The sequence below is a fragment of the Schistocerca cancellata genome, chromosome 1, assembly GCF_023864275.1.
Source record: "Schistocerca cancellata isolate TAMUIC-IGC-003103 chromosome 1, iqSchCanc2.1, whole genome shotgun sequence".
Classification (NCBI taxonomy): domain Eukaryota; kingdom Metazoa; phylum Arthropoda; class Insecta; order Orthoptera; family Acrididae; genus Schistocerca; species Schistocerca cancellata.
In genome coordinates this window covers 994,745,493-994,763,797 of record NC_064626.1, presented here as the reverse complement: position 1 = coordinate 994,763,797, position 18,305 = coordinate 994,745,493, and the positions used below count along the sequence as shown (strand labels likewise).

The 18,305-nt window shown below is 42.6% G+C and overlaps 1 protein-coding gene across 1 annotated transcript in view; it reads left to right on the top strand.

The window, feature by feature from the left end:
* The window catches only part of LOC126120829 (transcription factor collier), a 483,991-nt gene that overhangs the window by 9,167 nt on the left and 456,519 nt on the right, over positions 1–18,305 (top strand). The window contains exon 3 of the mRNA XM_049915080.1: positions 4,591–4,654. Within this exon, the coding sequence (XP_049771037.1) occupies positions 4,591–4,654 (64 nt within the window). The remainder of the gene's footprint in view (positions 1–4,590; positions 4,655–18,305) is intronic.

Below are 18,305 nucleotides of genomic sequence, written 5' to 3'. Positions count from 1 at the left end.
TTTCTTACCCATCGGTAACAGATGTTATGATGTACGACATGGTGCTCGCCGTGGTCATTGGGAGCGGAGTTTCGCATCGTGCAATCGCCTGCTAGCGGTTTGAGGCGATACGTCTCGTGCTTAGCCTCTTCGGATGCCGTACTCAGTTCTCGAGCAGTCGACCCACTGTTCATTTGACTCAGAGTCCTAGATATGGATTACTCTGTAGACCTGTTGAACGTGGACGGCCTGTCTAGTGTAAGTCCTTTACACTACAAGTCAAACTGGAACGGATCCAGCTTGCACGCCACTGTTGCGATTTTCCTCCGTGGCATGATGGATGTTCAGTCTGTTGTTGAACAGACGTCTCTCATGCATCCCTACTGGTGCTTTGATTTCATCTGTACCGCTGCAGTCCATTCAAGTGAGGGGTTCTAGCCGTAAGTAGCGCTCATAATATCTGTGTGTGACGTCAGGGATGATCTTCCTATGAATAAAGGAACAGTCACAATGGCAACACATCGGTACGATGTATCGGGGTGATAAAAAACTTTCGATGATGTGTGTATTATCAAAAGCCGTCTATAAGTTAAATATGTTTTGAAATTGAGGTTACTGGAAACTAACACAAATTCCCGTTTTCAGGAAAAGTGAAACCGTTAAGACATTAACGAAACTCATTTAATTTGCAAATATCTCATGGTGCGTTGTAAAAAGCTTTCTTCTGGTTCTAGGCACAGGATGGTACACGACCGATGAACTGTGGCTTTACCATCCACGCGTTTTATAACTTGTTTTAAAAATATTTAGAACTTTGCTTGCTATAAATTTTATAACTGAAGAATCTCATATATAGGTGTATTATAAAAGCAAAAGATTGTCTGTACGACGCTTGAATACCGATACTCATCCAGTATTTGAGAATTCTCGCCCACAGCCCCCACAAATGACGGAAGGAAAGAAATTTAACAGTTACTACATTTTCCCTGTTCATGCAGTAAAACTGTTCAATGAAGAATGACTTTTTAATTTATTACTTCTTTGCTAATAATTGTATCCCAAGACACATTCTACAGATAGTATTTACATGTATCGTTAAATGTAGCAGCAAAATTATGTTATTGTACGATACACAGCCCAGGAGACACGACGTCATAAACACTGAGTTGTGTGAAAAACTACTGCGTCAGGTATGTTAAAATTTATTACTTCTTTGCTATTAAGTCAAAACGTATCGTTGTACGACCCAGAGTTCAGGAGATGCGACGTCATAAATATTGAGCTGCGATAAAATGAAACAGCATGGCGAAATTCGCCAAAGACACAGGTAAAATATGTGTATAAATACAGGTGGAATATATTTGACTTGTCCATGCACGGACGAAGCCACGGATAAAAACGATTACACTAAACCCCTGGAACGATTTCAGGCTAATTTGGTACATAAATACACACATCAAAAAAGGTTTTGCATCACCTCGGATCCGAGAGTTCCGGAACCTTTACAGAAAGTTGGAACAGAGATCAATATAAACATCATTTCCATTTTGCTCATGAAAACCACACATTGCTTGTTGTACTACCATACAGCGAGACCTTCAGAGGTGGTGGTCCAAATTGCTGTACTCACCGGTACCTCTAATACGCAGTAGCACGTCCTCTTGCATTGATGCATGTCTGTATTCGTAGTGTCATACTATCCACAAGTTTATCAAGGCACTATTGGTCCAGATTGTCCCACGCCTCAACGGCGATTCGGCGTAGATCCCTCAGAGTGGATGGTGGGTCACGTCGTCCATAAACAGCCCTTTTCAATCTATGCCAGGCATGTTCGATAGGGTTCATGTCTAGAGAACACGCTGGCCACTGTAGTCGAGCGATGTCGTTATCCTGAAGGAAGTCATTCACAAGATGTTCACGATGGGGGCGCCGATTGTCATCCATGAAGACGAATGCCTCGCCAGTACGGTGCCAATATGGTTGCACTATCGGTCGGAGGATGGCATTCACGTATTGTACAGCCGTTACGGCTTCAATGACTACCAGCGACGTACGTCAGCCTCATATAATGCCACCCAAAACAGCAGTGAATCTCTACCATGCTGCAATCACTGGGTAGTGTGTCTAAGGCGTACAGCCTGAACAGGTTGGCACCAAACACGTCTCCGACGATTGTGTGGTTGAAGGCATATGCGACTCTCATCGGTGAATAGAACGTGATGCTAATCCTGAGCGGTCTATTCGGCATGTTGTTGGGCGTATCTGTATCGCGCTGCATGGTGTCGTGGTTGCAAAGATGGACCTCGCCATGGACGTCGGGAGTGAAGTTGCGCATCATGCAGCCTATTGCGCAGAGTTTGAGTCGTAACACAACGTCCTGTGGCTGTGCGAAAAGCATTATTCAACATGGTGGCGTTGCTGCCAGGGTTCCTCCGAGCCATAATCCGTAGATAGCGGTCACCCACTGCAGTAGTAGCCCTTGGGCGAGCTATGCGAGGCATGTCATCGACACTTACTGTCTCTCTGTGTCTCCTCCATCTTCGAAAAACATCGCATTGGTTCCCTCCGAGACGCCTGGACACTTCCCTTGTTGAGAGTCCTTCGTGGCACAAAGTAACAATGCGGACGCGATCGAACCGCGGTATTGACCGTCTAGGCATGGTTGATCTACAGACAACACGAGCCTTGTACCTCATTCCCGGTGGAATGACTGGAACAGATCGGCTGTCGGACTCCCTCCGTCTAATAGGCGCTGCTCATGCATGGTTGTTTGCATCTTTGGGCGGGTTTAGTGACATTTCTGAAACGTCATAGAGACTGTGCCTGAGATACAATATCGACAGTCTACGTCTATCTTTAGGAATTCTGGGAACCGGGGCGATGCAAAACGTTTTTTGATGTGTTTACAATACCACTGGTTAAGAACCGCCAGCCTTGCACTGGGGTAATAACGTGGAAAGAGAGAGAAGGGGAGACGAGGAGGTGGACAGACAGTGAAAGAACAGGAGGAGATGGACACAGGTAGAGGGATAGTAGCAGATAACAGAGAGAGGGGGAGGAAGAGTCGGATAGAGAGAGGGTGAGGACGAACAGGACACAGAAATGGAAGAGGAAGAGATGAGAAGAGAGAGGAGGGAGGGGAGATGATCCGCGATAGAAGGAGAGGGAGATGGACAGGGACAGGGCAAAGTTGGGAAGAGAGGGGGGGAAAGGAGGAGTTAGAGAGAGGGAAAATGAGGGAAGGGACAGAGAGAAGGGGAAGGGGGAAATGGACAGGAAGAGGGCTAAGGAGGAGATGGACTAATAGAAAATTGGAATTAATATAGACGCGGGCACTTTTTTCTTTTTTTGTAAATAACTATTTAATCGCGGGTAACACCGTAGGGCGCAGTTAGTTAACAATATATTCCAAACAACTTTAATACTCTATATTATTCGACACTTTCATGTATAGAACTCGAAATATTTACAAAACGTGCGCAAAACAAAACCTCATGTCATAGCGACAACGAAAACTGTGGAAAATTGTGGCAACTACTTAGTGAGCATTCCTTCATGTGACTCTAAATTCAGACACTAGACCGAAGTATCGACGAAAAATCCTCATGTGTTCCTAGTTACGTTATGCTCCAGGTGCAACAATTTCCACCACTACAAGAAGAGAAGAGCTTTCGGGTTACGCTTCCTACTACATGTCCGTTGTTAATTGAAGATGACAAAGTTCAGTTTCGTACATCATGCAATGAATATTTCACACTTGTGCTAATAATTATGTCTCGCAATAACCGACTGTTAGACTACATTCCCCGAGACTCACAGCTCCCATTTTGCGCACATAGTGATGCAGGTGAAGCACTGATGGGAAATAAAGTCGAAATGTTCACATATATACTCTGAAAGACATTATAAAGTGTGCGGCAGAAGATGCTTGGTGTACCAGAACAGTTTCCTCTCTTTGTGTTCCATTCGCGGATGACGCGCAGAAAAATTGACTTTCAACCATCTTCTGTGTGCGGCCGAAATTGTGTTTTACCCTCGTGGTTACTACTCGAAATACAGATTGGGGAACGTAACCCGCTTCTCAACTCATAGTGGAACATAGGCTCTTATACTTGAGAAACATTCACATCAGTCTCGTGCAGTGCTCCGCACTGGAGTTGGTTCAGCATTTCTGTGGGGCTCTCACACTGACTAAACCAAATTTTGATGATTTGCTTAGTTCTATTTTGAATTTTCTTTATCTGTTCCGATAGCTCAAAAGCCTAAGCGTGATAGCCTGACTGACTGAAAGAGGGTTATGTACGTGAGCTATGTACGGTTGCCATGTTCTTGCCTGATTCCGCAGAATGGGAAACTTGGATTTGGCTGCGAGCGTAGCGAGAGGCTTAGAATAAGATCAGAGTTGTAGTTTGCTTCACAACTATCAAATCTATTTCCTGGTTGACGCAACGAACAGAAAGATATGTACCTTTAATTGATCTCTCTCTTAGACTTGATTATTCAAATTCTCGCTCTTAATTCATACGCGAAATGACTCTTTCCTTTAACTGAAACCGTATTTTCATTCCCCAATTTGCCGACACTAACATTCTCATTGTGGCATTGTTTCAGGAGACGGAAGGCCAGAAGACAAACAACGGTATCCAGTACAGGCTGCAGCTGCTCTACGCTAATGGTAAGTTAGCATTACTGCCCGCATAAAACTCCTGGCATCAGATCGGCTACCGCATACACTAACAAACTGATAACAGGGTTAACACACAACATCGTTTTCACAATGTGTAGCATAATGAGTGGCCACTTTGTAGAAAGAATTCTTTTATTCTGCTGCTTTAGGTTAGATCTGACGTGATAGTCGATCTACATTCATGCGTCTTCCGCTCATGATCTAACGCTACTTCGGCTGTAATTTATATAGCGAAATAAACCTTTACTGAACTACAGAGGAGGCATACACGCATGGTTAGGTATAACATGGAAATTAAATCATAATTACTTCAGTGAAGTTTTCAGACTGTTCTGGAATTTCAGAAATATGATTACGTATGAAACTATTTATTGTTTTATCTGTCATATTATTTTTCTTACCGTTACTTTTCTCGATCAGTGTTTGTTGTTTACTTTATGAAAAGAAATTTTCAAGCATTATGGGAACTGCCTTTTAGGATCGTTTATCGAGTCGTATCTCAGTTGTTGGCAGTTTTTCCGTTACATATTGCGTATCTTTTATTTTCATTTTTGCATCACCGAATAACTGCTCCGCTGGTTGGTACTGCTGGCCCTTGACGCAGGGGTACTAGATACGATTTCTGGCAACGAAGTTCATCGCTGTGGGAGATTCTGAAATTAGAATTCACTACACCAAATAAGAAGTTACGTAATAATAACGACGCTGACATGCTATCTACCTAAATGGCCTAAAATAGAGCAGCTTGCGGAAGTTGGTAGTCAAATGACTTTCATTTATTTCACGTTTTGCTGTCTTTGAGGCTAATTAAACGCAAAGTAGCCTAATATCTGTAAGATTAAGTAAAATTTAACCCAGAAAGTAATCAAAGGCAGATCATAAATTGCTCCTCATCACGTCTAGTTCCCTTACAGGGGAAACACTATACCAGTGACGAATCTTTCTCCTACCACCAGAATTCTTCGTTTACAGTGGAAAAAATCTAATGTTTTGGCAACGCTCATAACGTAAAAGTTCTTAGAATTTGAAGTATTGAAAACTCTGTAGTGAACAGCAAGGACACTGTGACCAAAGGATTAGCATTGTACAGCTTAAGCCGTCCTCAAACGGGACGATTTTCTCGCCTTGACGCACGCCAGACGTGGTTTGCTTCGTACTTGGTGCACGCTTAAAAACAAGCTGGTGCATCTCAGGGAGCATGCTCCTCGTCGTAATTCGCGATCGCAGCATTCTCCAGCGGCAGTTATCGTCTCTACCTGGCTCACAAACCACACAGTTTGTTTACGAAAATGGATGTTCGCAAAATTGTTACGATAGCTCCATTAAACCACATATTTCCTCCTTTGTTCGTTTCCTAGCGATATTGGTGTCTTTGTGATGTGCACAGATAAAAAATTCAATATCCTGAAACAAATGGAAAGATTTTGAAACTTCTATTAGAATAGTCCTCAGCATAACATGAAAATTATTTCATCCTTCTCACTTTTCAGTAAAACTATAAGGTCATTCTCACTGGATTATTGCTTCTATTCAGCAGTAGAATTTTTAAAACATTTGAAATACAAACCTTTAAACAAGGAGGTGCAAAATATCCCACTGCAAGGGTTGCAGCCTCTCTTGTAGATAGAGCTAAAGAAAATATTTGCTTACTCGTTCTACTGTGACATTTTCTATACTTTATGCGTGTATGTGTTTTTACAGAATCAAAAATCATTCACTTACACAAACAGACTCATTCCTGAGAGAGAGGCTGCTTTTAGACCCTATATGTACACTTGCTAACCCTGCAGTTCTTCGCAAATGCTAAGGATGTAGTGGTATTGGGTACACACCCTAATCTCCTGCCCCCCCCCTCTTTGTCCATCTCCTCCACCTCCCCCTCTCTCTGTCCATTTCCTCCTCCCACTCTCACTATAAATCTCCTTTTCCTCCCACTCATAACCTCCTCCTCCTCTCGCTCGCTCTATCAACTCCTCCCCTCTCTCTCTGTAAATTTCCTCCTCCCTCTCTCTCTGTCTATCTCCTACTCCCCTCTCGGTCTTTCTGTCTCCTTCTTCCCCTTCCCTACGACCGTATCCTCCCCGCCCCCCTTCTTTTCATCTCCTCTTTATCGCTCTCTCTGGCCTCGAGACTTCTTTATTGTTACTGATTGAGAAGTGAAGTCGCTTAAAATGAACGTGCAAATCGGGGTCATTGGTATACGGGGGACGAGAGACGTCTCCTGCTGCTGGATGTGTGAGAATAATAGCTGCAATGACAGTATTGCGCATAGTTTTCATCTGCAAACGGGCAGGATTACAAAGCTGCGCACGATTCAAGTTCCATAATAGTATTGTAATCATGAGCCGATTAGCCATTAATATCACCTACCCATTTATGGTCGAAACAGAGTCCGAGGAAGATAACAATAAGGAGAAGATTGTGAACTACGGTACAAACAATTCATCTAATGGCGTAATACCTTGCTATCGTAATTAATACTGCCTGGAGAAAGAAAACGATACTAGACATTTCATAGCACAGTATAGAACAGCATTTTCTTTCTCGCAGTTCGGTTTAACACAATACCTGTAATTTTACGTTCAAAAATGTGAATGTCGTTAAGCCGGCCAAGAACTATTTGTGGTTATGATAGCAACTTTAAATAATGGTTTGTAGTTATGAGTTAGTATAGACAACGTTGAATGTCTAGGTACATACGCGTTTTGAACTGATAAGAAAGTATAGTATCTTTTAGAAGTGTGAAAGTGAATTATAAAAAGTACGTGACTATAGCAGAATTCCTTTAGACATTGTAATGTTATGTATCTTACCATTACACTATGGTCTACATAACTGATTTGTGACGTGTCTTACATCTAAGGATCACCTCAACGGTTTAATTGGCGTTAATAAATCATACCAAAAGTGGGCTGTTTTTAAAAAGTCTTCATACGGAGGCAACCAAATCCGGAAATACTTTAAACACCAAGTTGACGTTTTTCTTCATTATATTGCTGCAAATTGCACCAAGACCGACACGTTTTCAAGAGATGCTTAATGTGCTGGTGCTTTGAAACAGCCTGTATTCATAGTACGTGAACTTTAATATAAAATCAACCAAATACGAGTTTGAACTAAAATCATCGATATTTAGTCTGGTGTCTAGCAAGTTCTGCTTCTGACACAGAAAACGATTCTCATTTAATAGGCCACGTAAGCAAAAATCTGACTTGTCTTATTCACCCTTTCAGGCTGCGCACTGCTATGGAACGTGAAATTCCACGTTGTGACGCCGTAAAACTCGACCAACTCCTCATTCACGAACGCTTTCTCGTTCCGTGTAAGGACGGCCTTAGAGGTTACGCAGAGTGTCCGTGGTTTTCACGTACCTCTGCAGGTATGTTTATGTCTATGTATATTTAAAAACACTGTGTAAAGAAGTTAAAATAACTTGAAAAGATATGGTAGGTCATATGAAGTTAAAAACGCTTAGCCTCTCGCGGATTAATCATTTGTGTGGTCGCTTTCTGATATCGCACGCAAATGCTTTCAAACCCTTGGCTCGTCAGCAAAAGCTTCGTCGAAATTGCCTCTCTGCACGAAATCACTATCTTAGACGCTGAACAAGATTAGTCCACTGATCGCAGGGAGATGTCTTAATTACTAAAAAGCTATACCTACACCAAGGGTTTAGACCGTTTTGTCATGTCTAGTAAAAACTGTCAGAAAGCCAGTGAGTCGATGCTAACGACGTGTAGTCACCTGTTGTTCTTGACGTAGCGAACAGGAGGACCACAGCTTACCTCGCCAACGAACAACGCATGAAGCTAAGAACGCTTTCTTTAAGAAATAGTTGTTGGATGTCCTCCTCAGCGATATCGTGACAAATTTTGTTCTACTGGCGCATTTGATCGGCAGAATCCCGAGCTGGCTGGAGTCACCTACCCACATTGTTCCAAAGCCATCTGAAATGGCGACTTTGCTGGCCAAGATAGGGTTTGGCAACCATAGACACAAGCAGTAGAAACTTTCAACTTGTGCGGGAGGGCATTGTCTCGCTGAAATGTAAACCCGGCGTGGCTTGCGTCATGGCAAGCTATCCTGGGCTTACATTTCAGCAATAATATATCCGCCGCACATCGCGAGAGTTTCTACTGCTCGTCTCCCCACTAGTCAAATCCTACCTTAGCCAGCAAGGTCGCCGGATCTCTCCCCAGTTGAGAAGGTTTGGATAATTATTAGCAGGGCCCACGAATCAGCTCCAGATTTTGACGATCTAACGCGCCAGTTGAACAAAATTTGGCACGATATCCCTCAAGAGGATATCCAACAATTTAGTCAGTTAATATTAAGGCGAATAACTGCTTACGTAAGGGCCAGAGTTGAGCCAATGGTTTATTCAGTTACTCAGTTTGTGAATATTTCTCTTGAATAAATCATCCATTTTTTTCTGAAATTGTAGTATTTGTTTGTCTGTACATATCCTTCACATATACCGATTTCCGTCCCATTTGGATAATTCCTTCGTGGTGCCATGTTTTTCTTTGTCTTTGAGCGTATTTTTACATCCAAGTACCGCCCTGTCAAGTAATAAGCAATCGAATAACCATTCAATGAAGTGAGCAGATATTCCTCGTCGGGAATAAAAGTGCAAGGTGTAAGTAGGCTGTTTATGTTTTCTTTATGTAAGTAGGCTGTTTATGTTTTCTTATTGGCAACGTTACGTAGCGCTCTGTATGAAAATCACTGGCTGTGCTGTGTGCAGTCTGTGGCTAGTTTGCATTGTTGTCTGACTGTTGCTGTGTTTGTCTCTGGTGTTGTTCCATTGTGTCTAACTTTTGAAGCCTTTGTCCCATTTGTCTCTGATTTTGTTCCATTTGTTGCATTAATTGCAATAATAATGTATTAGTGTCTGGAATCTGTTTCCCTATGCTTTTTGGCAGTGCATTTTCACCGGCAACATTCACATTTTGACAAGCAGAAAATGTGTCTTGACTCATTTGAGAAAACGGTGAGGACCCAAAACCTGAATCTACAGTATTTGCAAAATTGTGTCCTATCATTTCGGATTCCTGAGGCGAGCTGTTGCCGAGCGATCGATCGATAATGCTTCCCTGTTCACTAATTGTTTCACTGCCTACGCCATTGTTTGCCGCCCGCTCCATTTCCCTATGCACGGTTACCAAATTACTATGTTGAACATTAGTTAATTCATTACATGGTGGCGCTAACACACTACTTTCGTCTTCACTGTCATTTCTCAGTTTACTTTGGAGCCCAGTATTACGTTTTTCACACGCCATTATTGTCACAATATTTCACACAACAACACAGAAAAACACAATTTGAAGAGCGAAAATAGGGGAATACATTAACATAGCACTGAAAATAATATCTAGTTAATTGCAAGCGCAGCTGCGAAATACTTGGTGCAAATCTACATGCATGCCACAACTGTTTTACTGTACAACAATGAAAGACTGCAACTACAAAAGGAGATTCTCGATACAATTACGCACTAGCAATAAACAAAATCTACACTAATTGCACAAACTACAAGAAAAAATCAGAAGATTCCAGTGAGGTATCCTCGGCTAAGGGTCGACATATGTAACGTCCCCTTAGAAGAATTGTATACGAGACTGTGCTTAAACTGACACAATATTTTTAGCGCAACGCAATCTGACTTTCAAAAATCCCTACAAAAGAATGGCCCTGACTAACATTAACCTATACGTTTCACAAATCACTTACCTCACCAAAAATCTTCCTTACTCGAACTACTGCAATACAGCGAGCGCCACCACTGCCAGCTAAATAAAAGATTCAAACTACGGAAGGCACTAACTACTGATAGGGATAGTTAGCAAATGAAAGATTTTAATAGAGAACAAACAATGTATTTACCTTAATATCATCAAAAGTCATAATATATGTAATTTCAAAACTCCGCCATCTCTCTCCTCACATCCACCACTGCTGGCGACTCACCTCTAACTGCGCAACTCTATGCGCTGTTACATCCAGCTGCCGCTGCCCAACACTACAATGGCAGACAACAATGCAAACTAGCCACAGACTGCACACAGCACAGCCAGTGATTTTCATACAGAGCGCTACGTAACGTTGCCAATAGGAAAACATAAACAGCCTACTTACATAAAGAAAACATAAACAGCCTACTTACAAAGGTAATACAAAGTTCTTTTTCTGTCTTGACTGCGAAGTATTTTACTATTTTAGATACTTTATGCAGGATCATCAAACATTAAAAATTGGTGCTCCACTGTCTCCAGGTCGTGACACTGTAGTTCACATTGACGGGCTATTAGCAGATAAGCATTCTTTTTACATCTAACGACGGTGTACAGTGCCTACAGACCTTTCATATCTTAATAAAAATACTTTGCACTCTAGACAGATTTTTTATGTATATTACTAATAGTATTGGAATCGCTACATCCAAATGCCGATGTCACCATTTCAAGTGAAAAGGTCATATACGAGACACCCATTATGATTAAAGGTGAAGATGACTGAGGAGAGCTGTTGGTTGGGATCAATAAGTTACTCAGCAAAGACGTTATGGAATGTAGTCGAGCAGAAGATATTGACTTATCAGCAAAGTTATGGCAGTCAAGACAGAAGAATTCGACTATCGAGGAAATACATACTGAAGACGAGTGAAGCAATGCAGATATCAGAAATACACTGGGCTAAGCTAAGTACGTCTTCTTCTTATTATAAGTACTGGGTGTGGCTAAAAAACATGTTTCCGAAACGGGACCTGTGGAGCAATGCATCGCATGGAAGGCAAACACGGACTATGTTAAAATCAACGATGATTAAACAGAATTATTTCAAAGGGATTGCTTTGGAACTACATTTAAAATTGAAATAGACGTATTAATTAGGAACTGAAGACGAAACAACGAATTAGAAAGATTAGGTGCCCATGGAGAATCCTTAGCAAAAGCACGGCCATATCGGATATGCACTTCTACTGGTAATAGTTCTCTGGGTACTGGGAGATTCAGTAGAGAGGAACAGTTATACAAGGTGTTACAAAAAGGTACGGCCAAGCTTTCAGCAAACATTCCTCACACACAAATAAAGAAAACATGTTATGTGGACGTGTGTCCGGAAACGCTTAATTTCCATGTTAGAGTACATTTTAGTTTCGTCATTATGTACTGTACTTCCTCGATTCACCGCCAGTTCGCCCAATTGAAGGAAGGTAATGTTGACTTCAGTGCTTGTGTTGACATGCGACTCATTGCTCTACAGTTCTAGCATCAAGCACATCAGTACGTAGCATCAACAGGTTAGTGTTCATCAGGAACGTGGTTTTGCAGTCAGTGCAATGTTTACAAATGCGGAGTTGGCAGATGCCCTTTTGATGTATGGATCAGCACGGGGCAATAGCCGTGGCGTGGTACGTTTGTATCGAGACAAATTTCCAGAACGAAGGTGTCCCGACAGGAAGACGTTCGAAGCAATTGATCGGCGTCTTAGGGAGCACGGAACATTCCAGCCTATGACTCGCGACTGGGGAAGACCTACAACGACGAGGACACCTGCAATGGACGAGACAATTCTTCATGCAGCCCTAATGTCAGCGTCAGAGAAGTTGCTGCTGTACAAGGTAACGTTGACCACGTCACTGTATGGAGAGTGCTACGGGAGAACCAGTTGTTTCCGTACCATGTACAGCGTGTGCAGGCACTATCAGCAGCTGATTGGCCTCCACGGGTACACTTCCGCGAATGGTTCATCCAACAATGTGTCAATCCTCATTTCAGTGCAAATGTTCTCTTTACGGATGAGGCTTCATTCCAACGTGATCAAATTGTAAATTTTCACAATCAACATGTGTGGGCTGACGAGAATCCGCACGCAATTGTGCAATCACGTCATCAACACAGACTTTCTGTGAACGTTTGGGCAGGCATTGTTGGTGATGTCTTGATTGGGCCCCATGTTCTTCCACCTACGCTCAATGGAGCACGTTATCATGATTTCATACGGGATACTCTACCTGTGCTGCTAGACATGTGCCTTTACAAGTACGACACAACATGTGGTTCATGCACGATGGAGCTCCTGCACATTTCAGTCGAAGTGTTCGTACGCTTCTCAACAACAGATTCGGTGACCGATGGATTGGTAGAGGCGGACCAATTCCATGGCCTCCACGCTCTCCTGACCTCGACCCTCTTGTCTTTCATTTATGAGGGCATTTGAAAGCTCTTGTCTACGCAACCCCGGTACCAAATGTAGAGACTCTTCGTGCTCGTATTGTGGACGGCTGTGATTCAATACGCCATTCTCCAGGGCTGCATCAGCGCATCAGGAATTCCATGCGACGGAGGGCGGATGCATGTATCCTCACTAACGGAGGACATTTTAAACATTTCCCGTAACAAAGTGTTTGAAGTCACGCTGGTACGTTCTGTTGCTGTGTGTTTCCATCCCATGATTAATGTGATTTGAAGAGAAGTAATAAAATGTGCCCTAACATGGAAAGTAAGCGTTTCCGGACACATGTCCACATAACATATTTTCTTTGTGTGTGAGGAATGTTTCCTGAAAGTTTGGCCGTACCTTTTTGTAACATCCTGTAGTACCAGCAAAACATGGAGATCAGATTATCAAGAGTATTGGGTATCATAGAGATCTAGAAAGAAAACTAACACAGTGAGATTAAAATGGCATCACGCGAATCGAAAGGTGTCTACATAGTTGATAACTTGTCGCTTTCCCAGCAGAAAGGGTTGGCATTGTCAGAGAGTCGTCCTTGGTTGATGGCGGTCGACGAGCAATGAAGGATATTTCCTTGAGAGGGCCACTCGTTCGTCAGACTATCAATAAACGTGCCATCGGCAAAAGAACATAACATAGACACTATCGTAAAGTGGACTGGAAGTCTCAATGATTACGTAACTTTCGAAGGGTTTACATTATTTTCTATCACATTTGTATGTGATCATTAGTATCCTCTTAGTTGTAAAATGTGCATGGTGTATACGTGGATACCTGTTACCTAGTGCAGTAACCTGTTGTTAGGGAAAGTGTGGAACAGCAGTTTGTTACGTTCCACGTCTCGGCAGTGCAGGCTCGGACACGCAGCTGTAGTTTATTGTCGGTACTGAAGGTCCCCGTGGCGTCCAGCACGGTGGCGGCCACTCCAGAGGCGGTCTCTGCGGACGGCGAGGAGCGGAGTGCCGCAGACCGCGGAGATTGCCCGCCAAGGCAAACTGTCTTCAGCCGGTGCCAAACTTGGTCGCCCCCGCCCCTCCCCCTCCACCCCTCTGGCGATAATCACGCAACCCGCTCCACGGCCGCAGGCCGCTGCGGTCGCTCCCCCCACTGCCTCTTGCTGTGCTGTGCTCTCCACTGGCCAAACCCCTCCCCTGCTCCGCCACAGTCGCCTGCCGGCCCTGTACACTGCTCAATAAGCTACATAAAACCACTTACACAATCTTTGTGGTGGATTCCTCGTGCTAATACAAGGGAAAAAGTGTTATGTAAACATATAAGTGGAATTACATTTATTTACAACTGTACCGAGACGTGTCATCCGTCGTTCACACCTGTCGAATTGTTTACACTGTCATCAACTCATACCACTCTTCAAAACGTCATATCATCGAGTGACAGTGTGTCTTCGTATGAAGGACTTCCGACGCAAAGACAAAATTTTTAAGAGTCCCCAGACATAAAAATGCATATAGCTAAGGCCAGTCGTGCGTGGGGACCAAGGAACTGCTTATCCACCTGTCATGGTAGCCATCAACTTTTGCGTCTCAGACAACGTTACAAAAACGTGCTGGATCTCCATAACGCATGGTACATAGATTCGTCTCCATACCACCAGCACAGTCTGTAGAAGATCTACAAGGCTTCATGGGCAGAATGAGTTTGAATGGCATCTTCATGTATAAACTGTCTCCAAATTTCATCTGTACTATTAGTACGACTGTAAAACTGTCGTCCCTGTCCCTTTGTCTGTTTGAACACACTAAACTCCAAAACCGCTAAACGAATTTTCATGGAGGTTTTACAGACTACCATATCTTGGAACACAAGTAGGCTTTATTTTATCAAAATAGATACAGCAATTTAAGGTTTTATTTAAAATTGTCTGCTCAGCTTCGTAATTCGAACGGTTACTTAGGTGCTGCCATCATCACGTCGTAGTACACCGAACAGAAAATAAATGGCACTGTTATTTTAACTGAGTGACATATGTATTTTCGGGAGTGACAGAATTAAGCACTACAAATTTATCCTTACGAATACGAACTAACATTGAATTTACTTGGCTAGTACATACGGATTTACAGATTTCGATAAACATATTAAAAATTTAGTGACATTGCTTAGCTTTTTTAGAGAGATTTTATTTAGAGCCTATTCGTTGCTAGAAAAAAACAATTTATTAAGTTTACTTTGTGATTCTGATGCCTACTCATTACATTTTGATGTTGTTTTGTTTAAGAATAAAAATACCTAGAAAGTAGTAGAGTCTATCTGAACACAACGGCTAAAAGTCTGAGGACTATGAGATCTTAAGAACCCAATGAAGATGTGAGGTGAGACTTGCTGCAGCTACAGAACATCAGACTTTGACTCACTCTTTGGAAACTCATTCCGAAAGCGAGATATAAGTCTACTCGAGGGCGTCATGCCGGCCGGAGTGGCCGTGCGGTTCTAGGCGCTACAGTCTGGAACCGAGCGACCGCTACGGTCGCAGGTTCGAATCCTGCCTCGGGCATGGATGTGTGTGATGTTCTTAGGTTAGTTAGGTTTAATTAGTTCTAAGTTCTAGGCGACTGACGATCTCAGAAGGTAAGTCGCATAGTGCTCAGAGCCATTTGAGGGCGCCATGCATTACCTCGCACCTCAGAACCCTTCACTCACAGTGAAAACCACCGAAGTTCTCAACGTGTTTGCACAGCTGCTTCGCGGTCTCTCCCGTGTTACTGAAGCAAACAAGCTCTCCGTTCAGTCCCAATCATACTGCCTCAAATGTTGTACACAAAAGAGCCATGTGAGTCAAAAACATATTCCATGCATACGAAGTCTTGGACACAGCTGTCAATAAATACTCAGGCAATGCCGGATTTCTCAGCTAGTCGTACAAATGTACATCCTTTGTGGTTCATCTCAGATGATACCTTCGTTTTATTCATGAAAAAAATAATGCCAGCAAACTGTCAAATTAAGTTTTTTTATTTGCTTTGCTGTAATAGCCTCCAGATTTTAACATACCTTGATATTTATTCTACCAGCGAAACGCGTGAGTAAAGAAATGGCGAAAAATACTGGTAATAAACAAATTTATTGTGCGTAAACTTACAATTTACCGATAAATGACTTCATAAGATTCCGCAACGCTTATGTTTATGTTGTAGCAGTATGTCTGAGATGATTTAGTGTAAAGCTAATCTTCAAAACACATCATCAAGTTTGTGTTATTTTTACATATTATATTGTCTTATAGATTTCTCCTTCACTGCGAAAAAAGTAGGTACAGGCATTAACGAACGTCGAAGTGACAATATGCTTACTTATAAAGGAATAATTTTTTCGCTTTTATCATTAAATTCGCCAGATAATGCGAAAGGCATGTTAAATACCATTCAGAGAACAAACTATGTACTCCCGATGTTTCTAGATGGTTTAGTTGAAAGATTATGTTAAAACTTATACTGGTCAAGATGGTGAAGGATGCATATAATTTCATTTTGAAGAAGAGATGTTATTCCTCAACTTGTTCTAAACACAGAACGCTATACCTGGAGCACATTTTTACCTTAGCTGCATTTGTTTAGGGTCGAAGTGCGCTGCAGTCTGGACATTAGAATTGAAGAAAATGTCATAGGTTTGTTTGTAGGTGGAGTGTAGGCCGCGACCAACATTTGTGACGACTGGCTGCCGCCCTAGTGTCGAACCCGGGTGCGGCGCTTGCCCCTGCCCGCTGCCGCGAGCCTTGCGCTGCCGGCCGCACAGCTCGGTAGTTCAGCCCGCAACTAGTTCCCCCCTACACCTGTCCACTTGCGTTTGAGGCTTCGGTTAATCGTCGACATTAGCTTTATTCTAGATGGGCTCCATCCCTAGCGACGGGAACGTCGATAAAACGATCAACCACAGTCTTCCTTCCTCTCCCATGTTTGCTACACGAGCAGCATCTGTGAAGCGCCTCAGTAGAATCTGGAAGGCATGAAGAGAGAGAGAAGTTCCACCCCTGAGGAGTGATCAGATGGCACAACTGGTAGATCACTGCCCTCTAAAAAAGCAAGGCTCTGAGTTTGAGCTTCGCGGTTGCCCACTATTTCGAGCATCGCGAATATTTTAAGGAAATAATTAACGCGACTTTTTTCCTGTTACAGTCTACACTACAGGAGCTATTTTGGAAGTAGGGAAGATTAGAATCAAATGTATCATGGATGTCAAGTGATTACAGGCGGAGCAGTACACAGTTCAGCGAAGATTTTGCAAGAAATTCTGTAAGAAACTATCTGGGTAATGCTTCTCTCTTTTAATTCAAGTAGAGTGTCCATGGTATTAACATATTCGCCATGTCGTTCTGTAATATCATCAGAAACGATCAGTTAACTCAGTCTAGCAAGAAGGAAACGGCTACATTCTGTTTGACGGCTCATTCTCCTGACACGTTTTATGAAACTATGAAAAATTTAAAATCACTACGGCACGGCATTGTTTATGTCTGGAACTAAGCTGTACACTATATTTATTGTTTAGTACACTTTTTAGTAACCTGTTTGAGGTGGCTTTTCCTATCTACATTCCAGCTGCTTTATTTCTGTTAATGGTAATTAACGTCATGTGGACAGAGCAGTCCTTAAAGAGAATTAATAGTTGAAGACTGAAGCTAATCACCTTGAAATTCGTTTGGACTGATTCCGAAAGTAGCTTCTATGCAAGTCCAATACTTAGCATATCCTAATAATTTTCCAAGGAACTTTTATTACTCGACCGAGCAGTACATTTGTTATGGTCACGTCTCCGCCGTGCCTGAAATACAGACGATAAGGAACCTCTCTCTCTCTCTCTCTCTCTCTCTCTCTCTCTGCCTGTCTCTTTCTCTAGCAGCAATGAATTTACTAAAAGACGTTGTCATTTTCCACTTTTTCTATATCTATTTTATTTGTTCACAACTAGTTTCAACCTTCTATGCCTTTCTCAAGTGATTTTCTAGTTCTGCAAAAGAAAACTGACGAAGAGAAAACACAAATTTTAAGACAGTGACATTTCAGTATGTAAGACATAGTTTTCCATTGTACAGTCACAAAGTCAGTTGAGAATGGGCTAGAAGGTTGAAATTAGCAGTGAACAAATAAAATTTATGCAGCAAAAGTGTAAAAGGACACCGTCTTTTGATAACGAAGCTGCTTTACCGCGAAGCCTATAAGAGCGAGTAGGCACATAAGTTATGTGTTAGGTGGCCAGTAATATTGGCAGAGGCGCTAAATCCTCGCAGCCGGGTCCGGACTAAGTGGCAGCGAGGTGGTGGAGGCGGCGGCCGGGTGTGTAGTGCGGGTAGCCGGTCGCCAGGCGCAGGACGTCGCCTAAAGCCACTTTGCTTTGTGCCGCCGCGCTGTTATCCAATAAGGTATAACGTGCTGGGAAT